This window comes from Corvus brachyrhynchos, unplaced genomic scaffold, assembly GCF_000691975.1.
Source record: "Corvus brachyrhynchos isolate BGI_N302 unplaced genomic scaffold, ASM69197v1 scaffold116, whole genome shotgun sequence".
In the NCBI taxonomy this organism is placed as follows: Eukaryota; Metazoa; Chordata; class Aves; order Passeriformes; family Corvidae; genus Corvus; species Corvus brachyrhynchos.
In genome coordinates, this window is record NW_008240221.1 from 5,061,175 (window position 1) to 5,071,760 (window position 10,586).

General features: G+C 38.7%; 1 protein-coding gene and 1 long non-coding RNA gene across 2 annotated transcripts in view; both read right to left on the reverse strand.

Annotated features, from left to right (window-relative positions):
- Positions 1-484: 484 nt before the first annotated feature.
- Positions 485-3,426, reverse strand: LOC108449289. Its single transcript, XR_001865439.1, has 2 exons — positions 1,607-3,426; positions 485-971 (listed from the first exon to the last, which is right to left on the reverse strand). It is a non-coding gene; the product is annotated as an uncharacterized LOC108449289 (long non-coding RNA).
- Positions 3,427-3,509: 83 nt separating this feature from the next.
- Positions 3,510-10,586, reverse strand: part of NOL10 (nucleolar protein 10) — a 50,461-nt gene continuing 43,384 nt past the window's right edge. Inside the window, exons 19-20 of the mRNA XM_017745047.1 lie at positions 8,246-8,348; positions 3,510-4,748 (exon numbers count right to left, since the gene is read on the reverse strand). Of these exons, the coding sequence (XP_017600536.1) occupies positions 4,629-4,748; positions 8,246-8,348 (223 nt within the window). The 3' untranslated portion in view covers positions 3,510-4,628. The remainder of the gene's footprint in view (positions 4,749-8,245; positions 8,349-10,586) is intronic.

Below are 10,586 nucleotides of genomic sequence, written 5' to 3' on the forward strand. Positions count from 1 at the left end.
AGGGACTTTCCATGTGGGCACATAGTGAGTGTAGAGATAGCACAAGGGAGAATGGCCTTAAGCTGAAAGGGGGTGGGTTTAGGTCAGATATTAGGAAGAAATTCTTTGCTGTAAGGGTGGTGAGGCACTGGCACAAGTTGCCCAGAGCATATGTGGACTCCCCATCCCTGGCAGTGCTCAAGGCCAGGTTGGATGGGGCTCTGAGCAACGTGGTCGAGTGGAAAGTTCCCTGCCCATGGCAGGGGCTTGGAACTAGATGATCTTTAAGGTCCCTTCCACCCCAAACAAAACTATGATTCTATGACCTAGAGAGCCTTTAAAATGCAGGAATTCCTTTTCTTCCAGTTATGTAAACTACAAGTGGTGCTAAATATGATTATTTTCTGTAGGCTTTACTATAAATTGTTCATTTTGGTGACAGGACTATTTCATGTTCAACACAAAGAGTCAGCTGTTGAGTAAAATGGGCTTTGAAATACAGAGATAATGATCAAGAGGTAAAATTTATTAATAGATTTATGTGCTTTCATTCAGTTTAAAATCCCCATACTTCTCAAGATCAGACAAAATATATTAGCTATGGAAACATGCCAAAAGAAGTATATTATCTTTAAGAAAGAGATAAAAAGATAAAACTAGTGAGTGATTCAGTGGAAGGATGAGACAAAGGGGGAAAATTACTCCAGTCAATTAATGATACATGCTTCCTCCTTATGCCCTACAACATCCATAGAGTAATCAGGCTGGAGAGGTCCTCTAAAGTTCATTAAACCATTCTTCTTCCTCAGGGAAGGCTCCACTACACCTGAAGATACATAGATATCTATACCTGCAGATGTTTAATCCAACAAGTCTTTTCATGGACATTGCACAACCTCCCCAGGCAGGGAGCTGTACTGCTTCACTGTACTCCTGCATCTGAAACATGGTCCTGTCTTCCTGGAATTAAATTATATTCCCCACTTCCACATCTGGAAACATGAAGAACACAAATATAAAAGGCTGCTGCAAAGCAAGATGGAGTAATCTGAAAACTGTTCCATTCCCTCTCACAACTCTTCCTGAAGCTTGACATCTCAAACCTGTTTTAAGCTCCATACATAAACCCCATGAGTATAAAAATGTGCATATATATTTTACACACACTTGCTACATATGCAGGGTAATATTTTGAAATCACATTTCTTTTGTTCAGATATTAAAAACCAGCAGCGTGGGGTACAGTAAATTTTTTCACTGTTTTGTTTAAACTGGTAGGTGCTCCTAATTTCAGACAATTATACCAGCCACAGGAACACAGAATGATTCTTGGCCTGGTAACAGAATTTTGGAAAGAACATGAGACAATTAGTTTTGGTTCAATGCTAGTTGAATGATTAACAGTCTAACCAATATAAATCATATTACTTGTGGAGTAAAAAATACTGAAGTACAGGTGACACATCAGACCCAGGCCACTCCTTTATCTCACCAGCATTTCACTCACATTTAACCACCACCTGTACATTTATTTATAGTGGGTTTTTAAACTGATGCTCACCGTAAGTTCTCAAATGTATGAAACAATCAGGGTTTCCATGAGGCTACAGCAGCTGATCACACTTACCTTAAGAGGATGAACCTTAAATGTCACAAAGGATCCCAGCAGCAGCTCAGCTTCCAGGAATTGCAATTCTGGACGAATACTGATTCCTGCAGCATGGAAAATGAAGTGGCTGCTGACTGAAAAACATTAATGGAACCAGGCTGAGACTTAAGAAACGCCTGCTTTGGTTGCATGATGAAGCTAATTCATTTGCAATGATGTTGCATTGATACTCCAGCTTCTACTGAAACTTTCAATCTTCCCCAGATAGCTGCTCAAGAACAACTTCAACCTGCTGTTAATCTACTTAATCAATCTCAACTATCTAAACATGCTTCATGCCAGGTCCCTATGTGGACAGTGATGTGGATTGAGATCTGGCTGAATGGCAGATCCCAGAGGGTCATAACCAGTGTCACAGGGTCTAGTTGGAGGCTTGTCACTAGTGGTGTCCCCCAAGGTTCAGTATTGTTTAACTCACTCATCAATGACCTGGATGAAGGGGCAGAGGTCTCCTCAGCAAGTTCCCTGATGACACAAGGCTGGGAGGAGTGGCCGATACCCCAGAGGGCTCTGCAGCCCTTCAGAGGGACCTCAACAGGTTGGAGAGATGGGCAGAGAGGAACAGTTTGAAATTAACAAAGGCAAATGCAGGGTCCTGCACCTGGGGAGGAATAACCCCAGGCACTGGTACAGGCTGGGGTGACCTTCTGGGAAGCAGCTCTGTGGAGAAGGACCTGGAAGTGCTGGTGAAAAACAAGCTGTCCATGACGTGTCCTTGTGGCCAATGGCGTCCTGAGGGGCATTAGGAAGAGCATTGCCAGCAGGTTGAAGGAGGTGTTTAAAATGTACCCCAACTATCTTTGAGGTGAAATAAATGGCATGCTAAGGGCAGCATGCATGTGCCTTCTATCTAACAGTACAAACCATATTCATTTTATCATAGAGGCTTCAACCTAAACATGTGATCAATACTATCACAATACTTACATTATGAATGTAAGTGCAAGAAAAGCAAAACACTGACTTAAACCAGTCAGTCAGAAGAATCTCAAAACCAGAAGAAATACTCTCATTTTAAGCTGAAGGTTAACCATTTCATACTCAATTCATTACCACCCTGCAAATCAACCATATTTAGTTTTTTACTGCTCTTGACAGCCCACAAAATCAATGCTGAAATACAGATGCCTTATACTGTAAATGCAGCTCTAGAGCAAACATAATGGGGATTTAGGCCCACCATGAGAAGGAACAAACTCTGCCAAATTCCTGCTCTTACAGCGCCACTTCTGTCCACTCAGTGCCCTGTTTCAACCACAATGGAGGCCAGTTTCCCCTGTTAATCTTTCCAATTTCATACAGCCCTGTGTACGACTTGAGCACACCAGAATCGCACAGAGATAGTTTCTAAGAGATAACATAATGCTCCAGAGGGAAGATGTTGCACTAGTACAAATTTTAACTTGTCACTGCATTTGGATTTCAGAGGCTTGCATGTCAGAAGACAAGACTCCAAAAAGAGGGACATACCCTGAAGCAACCACAACTGCATTCACATTTCTCAGTGCCTAAGGAGAAGTAATAATGGTACTTACAGCATGGGTGAGACTGACATTGGAATACTGAATAGTTCTGCGCTAAATAAAAAGCATGAGACCCTTATGGACAATGCAGTAATTTGACAGTTAGAGGTAAAAAACTAAGTATTGAGAGACTCATCCTTTAGTTGAATGCAAGGGCAGAGGTGATAACTGCAGTGTAAGTTTTTAAAGATAAAAATATCAGGTAAAAATGCCTTTTTAAACTGAAGGCGGCAATATAATTAAAACAAGAATTAAAGCAGGTAAAATTATGTCAGGGAGAAAAAAAATTTAACTATGTTAAATTATTATTTAACAACAACAACAAAAAAATATCAGGCTATGAGGAATGAAGGCTTTTACTGAAGTAACTGCAAAGATTCTATACATACTGTCCAAGAGACTTGACCAGATTAATACCCCTCTGGTTTATAAAGCAAAACACTTAAGAACCTATGAGTCTCTTAAAAAGATTTACAGTGACAGAAGGATTCACTGATTCTTGTTGGATCCAAAGTTCAGAGGTTTTTTTGATCTAGCAAAAAGGCAGTCTATAAAAGCTTTTAAAAAGCAATAAAAAGGTTCTTTTAGGATCAAAGATAAAAGTTAATTTATTTGCTGAAGTACTGACCTATTTAGGTTCTAGGTTTTTAAAACTCTTTTTCTGAAGCATAGGAGACTACTGGCATGGCCTTAAAATGCTTGTTATGTGAACATATACCACTTGATCTATGCTGAACCATGGCTGGCTTTCCAAAACAGAAACATCAGGAGCAGGTTTTACATGAGTTAAGGTAGTATTTACAAAATCTAAGTTAATAGGACTTATTAATAGGGGATGCTTCTGAGCTTCCTCTTTGTACCTGGTGTGGCAAGAGAGGTTTCCTTATACAATGACTCAAAGGAACCCAAATCAGGCATTCTCAGTTGCCCTTCTGACAACCATTTGTACCATTTGCTACTAAAGGCAACCCAAGAATATAAAGCCAAAGTCAGTTTTTGAAAAATACAATTGCGTGTCATCCTTCAAGATGAAAAATTTGTTGTGTCCTTGTAAAGATAAGCTTTTAGACAAAATAACTTACCCTTGATCTTCTACCTAAGCAGTCACAAAGATTTCAGAAACAAAAACTCACAGCTCTTCAGTTAAACAAAAGACAGGGAGCCTCATTGTATACATAAATTCTTATATAGAAACATCCAGGGTAACACAATAACTGATTGCTGGTGATTTATGAACAAATACAGTTCACACTGGACAATATCCATAGTGTCCTTTGGTCAGTACTTTAACTTTCATAAACTTCTCAATAATTAACACAGCGTTTAGGAAGTTCTGGGTTTTTTTTCACCAATGAATCAAAACACAAATCCATTGGTACTGTGTCCCAATTTGAAAAAGCCCCTTTTTCAAATGAAAAATGAGGTAAAAAGTTTCTTAAAAAAAAAACAACCATAAATCAATGAAATAGTCGTCCTCTTCCACGTCTGCTCTTGAGTTGACTGGCAGAGCGCCGAAGACTTTTCCTCTCTTGACGATGCAGTTTCTCAGCTTCCTGCTGTTTCCTTTGCTGCTCTGACTGGAATATTAAAACAAAAATAGACTCAGGTTCTTGTAAATTTACACATCACCTCATTGCTCCAATATCAATATATCAAGTCAGAATACCATTAAGCAAATCTGGAAGTGTTACCATTAGTTGCCCCATGCTATCTTGTGTCAGACTCTACCTGTTAATTCTGGACATCCTTAGGCATTATCATTCCAAGTTTTTCAGAGCAAATGTTTAACATAAAGATATCAAAAAACAGTGAACAATGTATTTCAGATAAAAAACAAAGCTTAAGAATACACTCCAGAATTTATGTTTAAATACCCTTAAGAATTTAGATCCCAATTTGTGGCTACTTAGTATCTACTTTGGTTAACTAGTGTTTTCAAGTTTAACAACAGAATCACAGAATAGAATAAGCTGAGTTGGAAGGGACCCACAAGTATCGAGTCTAAACCCTGGCCCTACAGGAGTCTCCCTGGGCAGAATCACACTATGTGCTCAAGACTACTGTCCAAATGCTTCTTGAAATCTGTCAGGCTTAATATTGCACAATTTAATTTTAAAAAGAACAATTAGTTAAATTTGCTGAAGCATACACATTTCCTAAAATGTGTTCTTAGGAGTTCTTGGAAGTGTTTGATATGCTGTATGCAGTTATAGAAAAACTTTCTACATGAAAGTAATTCTAAATCTCTGCTCCTGTGGCACATGCTCTATTAATGTTTCTTCTCTTAATCAAAAACATGCTGGAAGGGTTTAATTTATGTACCATGTAGATGAAATGGTTCTTACAGCCATGAACTACTATTTTCTTTGGAAGACTAAAGTTTTTCTTTCACCTAGGCAGAAACTGGAACTAGCAGACTTGAACTAGCCAAGCTCAGGCAACTGTCCATGCTAAAAGTACTCCAGCAATTCGAGCAATCTCAAGCAGCCCAGGATAACTGTACTGACAGTGTGACAGAATTACTGCTGTAGATGCAGCTGCATCCCCACTGCATCTCATTCTGTAACCAACAGAATTCGTGTCAGCTCATCTCTTCCCCAGTCTCCCATTCACCTACCATTTAAGCTGAACTAGAGATCTGCTTTCATGGACAGCATTTTGGCTGAGGTGAGATACAAACCAGTTTACCAAATGTAGCAATCAGCCCATACTGGTATCAAGGCCGAAAAAACTACTGGTCTTCCGACTTTGATGGAATTTATTAATTCCTGTTTTCATTGCAAGTAGAGCAACAAGAAACCCACTATTTGAAAATACAAGTAGTTTCTCTCTGTTTCCAGACCTCTTCTGAAACAATCTTGATGAATCTACTTAAGTTCATGTTGACAGCTACTCATAGTGTACTGAAACTGAATGACCTTGATCTGCATTAGAAATTTTATGGTTTGGGTTTTTTAAATGTCTTCCATACTGTCCTAAAAGTATAAGTACTTTGACATTTTAGAAATCCTGCTATTTTGTTAGATCTATTTGCTATGATAAAGCATATTGAAATTGAAAAATAAGTTGCCACACTGTAGGAACCATATGCAAATCCCCCGAAAACTAAACTGTGAAATATCAACGATAAACAGTTTCATCACTGGATCTGTCAGTGGTAGCTGGGCATCAGGAGGCAGCCAACATACCACACCTGCAGGAGCCAAGTTCAGCCTCGATTCCTCTAACTTAGGAGTTGAAGTGATACCAACCCTAAGGAAGGACAATTCTCTCCCCTGCTAAATCTTTCCACCTACTCCTAAATACACCTGCCCTTTGAGGAAAGGGCATCACAAAGCCTAAGTTGATGTTTCAAGTAACACTAAAACCCCTTTTTTGGCTCGTCAGCTCCAACTCTTCATCCTCTGAAAAGGAGTGCCATAACCGCATAGCATGACTTTCTCCTAGCTCTCCCTTCTCCATTCCTTGGGACTTCAGAAGATATAAACAAGAGTCTGCTTATTTGAGAGAAGACTTGTAAGTCTTACTTTGTTGTTCTGCTGATAGGAGAAAATATCTCCACTGTAGATGCATTATTTTTGTTTAAATTAGATTTTAAAAAATCTTTTTAATTCAGATGACTACAGTGTACATATTTTAATAAAGCAATTATCAGTAAATAGTCAGGAAAAGAAAATCCATATATGTTAGAAGCACCATAATTTTAAAAACCCCTCAAAGGTGTATCTTATCTGATGCAATCAAGTAAAATTGGCATTCTGAACCACTGCTGTGTCTGTCTTCTTCCTGCAGGATCTGTCTACCTTGCTCCCAAGTCTTTACAAAACTGTCAGTAAAAAGTGACAGTTCAGTGTGCACCAACTGCACAAAACCTTGTGGCTTTACACTTCTTCAGTTAAAGCTACTGTAAAAAAATCTGTGCTTTGAAGCCCTACAAAGCCCATTTATTAAGCTGTAAGACACCAACGTATCAGTTACAGAGTTGATAAAATCACCAGAAAGGTTACCCTACAGGGCACTGCAGAGGAATTTGTGACTTACTCCACAGTCACATATTAAATTCCAGCAATATAGGAATCAAAACCAGATGAAAAAGGACATCTGCAAACAGATAATAATCAGTAAAGTAAGGTAGAAACAGTCAATAAATCTGACTTTTTTTTTTTCCTTCAGGCATATCCAATGTGACAATCAAGTAACTACTTAGCCATTTTTGTGACAGTGTTTTACCAGTGAGAACAGTATTTGACCAGTGGTAAGGAGAAATGTGTTACAGCAAAGATGCTTACCTGAGGAAAACAAATTTTAACCAAAGTAAATTTTGTCAGGTCAAGTATTAATTCATATGGGTCTTCAGCTTTTAAACTGAATCCTCTCCTCAGTTCTAAAGCAATTTTCTGGTTAAAAAAATCCCTAAATGTTCTGCAGCAGTAGCAGATGCACAGAAGCATTTATTTAGCTGTCCCCACGTTATAAAGCAATCACCTGTATGCAATCTACAAAATTCTTTAGAATGGAAAATCAAAACCCTTGGAAAGGGTAAATAGACAGCAGTTAACTCCATATGGAATATGACAACCATATATAGGTTGTATAGGACCAGCTCATTCCTGTGACCTGTGTTACATAAGGTCAACAACAAAGGTGGTTTGGAGCTCTGTTTCTATCCTGCTGAGACCTCTCACCATGCCAAACCAAGAGAAAGCCTGTCCCCTGCAGCACCCTCACTTGTGTTTGGACCTGCAGACTGAGATCTGATCAGTGCTGGCACTGAAGTCAGGGAAGGTCACAAGCTTCTGGTGGTACTTCTGCAAATAAACTATTAAAAGATGCAAGCCATTATTTTCCACCAGAATGTAAGATTTTATGAGTGTTGCCTGAGTTATATGGGATAAACACACAGAGTACTACTGGAGACTTTCATTCTCTTGGCAAGGACCTGAAGAGTTGGCAGCTTATAAAGAAATGAAGAGGGACATTTGCTTGATGGTTTTAAAGTTCCTGTTCTTTCATGCAAAAACTAAAGTTACCTGTGCATTATCTTAAAAATTATATATATGTATATATAGCTCACCTTCTTTAATTTGAATGTCGCCTGTTTGCTGCCTACTGTGGTATCAGACACATTGAGTGTGCCAAGCTTTTCTTCAAGCTTTAAACGATCTTCAAGAGTTTTCCTGCAGAGAAAAACTAACATTAGCCCCTATTTTTGCCATCTTTTTACTGTAATAAAAGTTGATAATGCAGTCAAAACAAACCTCAATTTCTCTGAAACCCTGAAATGTCATAACTAAAAAAATAAACATTCAGGAAACAGAAAGACAAATTCAAATAATTCCCTCCAGATATTGCTTTTAGTAGAAACACTTTTAAAATTTATGTAAAGTTCATTGTTTTTGCTGCTAAAAAGTAACATGACTCTAGTTGAGAAAGAAACCACACCCTTCTATTGCTATAGTTTTCTATGAAACGTCCAATAAAGTTGGGGATATTAAACTGCACAAATAAAAAAAGTAAGGCCAGATATTCAGTTTTTTTGAAATCTTAAATTTCTGAATTGGAAACACTTTTGAAGGAAGGAAGTAAGCTTGACTATACACCAGAATGAATTAATCACCAAATTAATCATTTCACTACTTAATCCAAACACAAATGCCTGTTCGGACACTGTGCATGCAACAGTCTAAGTAGTTTTCTGAATAAAAGAACAATATAAACAAGTGAATGTGATAAAGACAGATCCTGGGCCCAGAGAGGAGCTCCACAGAAGCATATGCCTTCAAGCACAGTGCTTATCACTGAGTTTCTGTAAGCAAACTGGTGTAGAGCCTCTCCCTCAGGCTCCAGACTCCAGCTTTTCTGTGGAGAAGGAGGTAGGTGGTGTGGCCAAAACTCATACTGTTTTCAGCTCTCCTCCACCGGAAGTTAATGCCCTGCAAAAGCAAGACATAAGGACACGCCCCAGCTGCTCCAGGTTGTGAGCTGGTATTTAATATCATGGTTGCTGACTTCAGTTAAGTTGGGCTGTAAACCAGAACAGCTGAGGAGTGGAAAAATGCCTTGTTCCCACATAAGCCTCCAGCTCAGGGGGAAGGCAGGCAGGCAGGGACAGTGCTGGCTTCAGCCAGCCTCCCTAAAGGCACCTGTGAGTCCAAACATGGCTCATCCTTCTCCTATAATGTAGGTCCTACGAGTAAGTAGCACCCTCTGAGGATATGACATGGCTTGTACAATCAAACTCACTCTGCATGTGCTTAGAAAACATTCTCCTAACTGTAAACAAAATTAGTTTCTGCAAATTGAGATGCTATTAGTGCCTCATTAGCTCTCTCTGAAGAGGGCCAAGAGATGCTTTTTGTACTACTTCTGAAGTGGAAATAAATCATCATAAAAATAGAGATGATTGGCAGCCACCAGAGTCAATGGCATTTACTGTGTATGAAGAACTCATGGCTGTGGCGGCCTATGCATGAAGTCTCTGAAGTCCACCGAATTTTGGTTAATGAGCCATTTTATGTAACAAAGACTTTTCAGATTAACAATGAAAAATTACTGTCAAGAACTACTTTATTTCTCATGACTAGGTACTTTGATTGTATTTTTTTCTGTAGTGTATTTTTATTGAGTACATGTGAAAACTTGTTCCATCTGTGCGAATCGGAAAGACAAGCTAAGCCTTAGAGCTAACTGTGGCAGGAGATCAGTCACCACCATTGTGGTGGGATTTCTACATTCAAGTGAAGTCTCATTTTTCTCCCCTTTGAAAGTGAACTGGAGAAATATGGCTACTACCCAGCAATTATTTAGCATGACTGCCTAGACACTGCTTCAGTCAGGAGAAAAATTAAAATGAGTAGATACTAGCAACATGCTGTGGGGTTGTAATCTTACTGAAAAAATGTAGGTATGGTTCTATTTATCTGAAAACGTGCAGACCTCAAGTGATAGTGAATTGTACATACTGATACACAAACAACAGCTGGGTTTTTTGTTTTGGCTGGGTTTTTTTCATGTCTTCCTCAACAAATTAATTCAAGGGATAAATTTACAGCGTTATGAGAAGCAAATTCCCCTGTTCTAATGTAAAAATCAAACAAAAATTACCCTTTTTTTCCCCTCATTATAAGGAGAAGAGTTTTTCAGGACTTTTCCTGCTGTGAAACAAGAATACCTCTTTAACAACACCTTGGACTATCAACTATGTTTTGTTGGCTTTCTTGGCCACCTCTGGAGACACATACATTGACTGTCATACTTTTCATAAAATATGACTGCTATAGTTTTTAATTCTGACATGCTTTAACTTCAGTAACATACTCTTTAAAGGGACATCAAGTAAATAAAAAGAACTCTTAGCACACAGATAAAAATCCTTTCCTTTTATGGTTCTCTTTCAAGTTACTAGGTAGGAAACC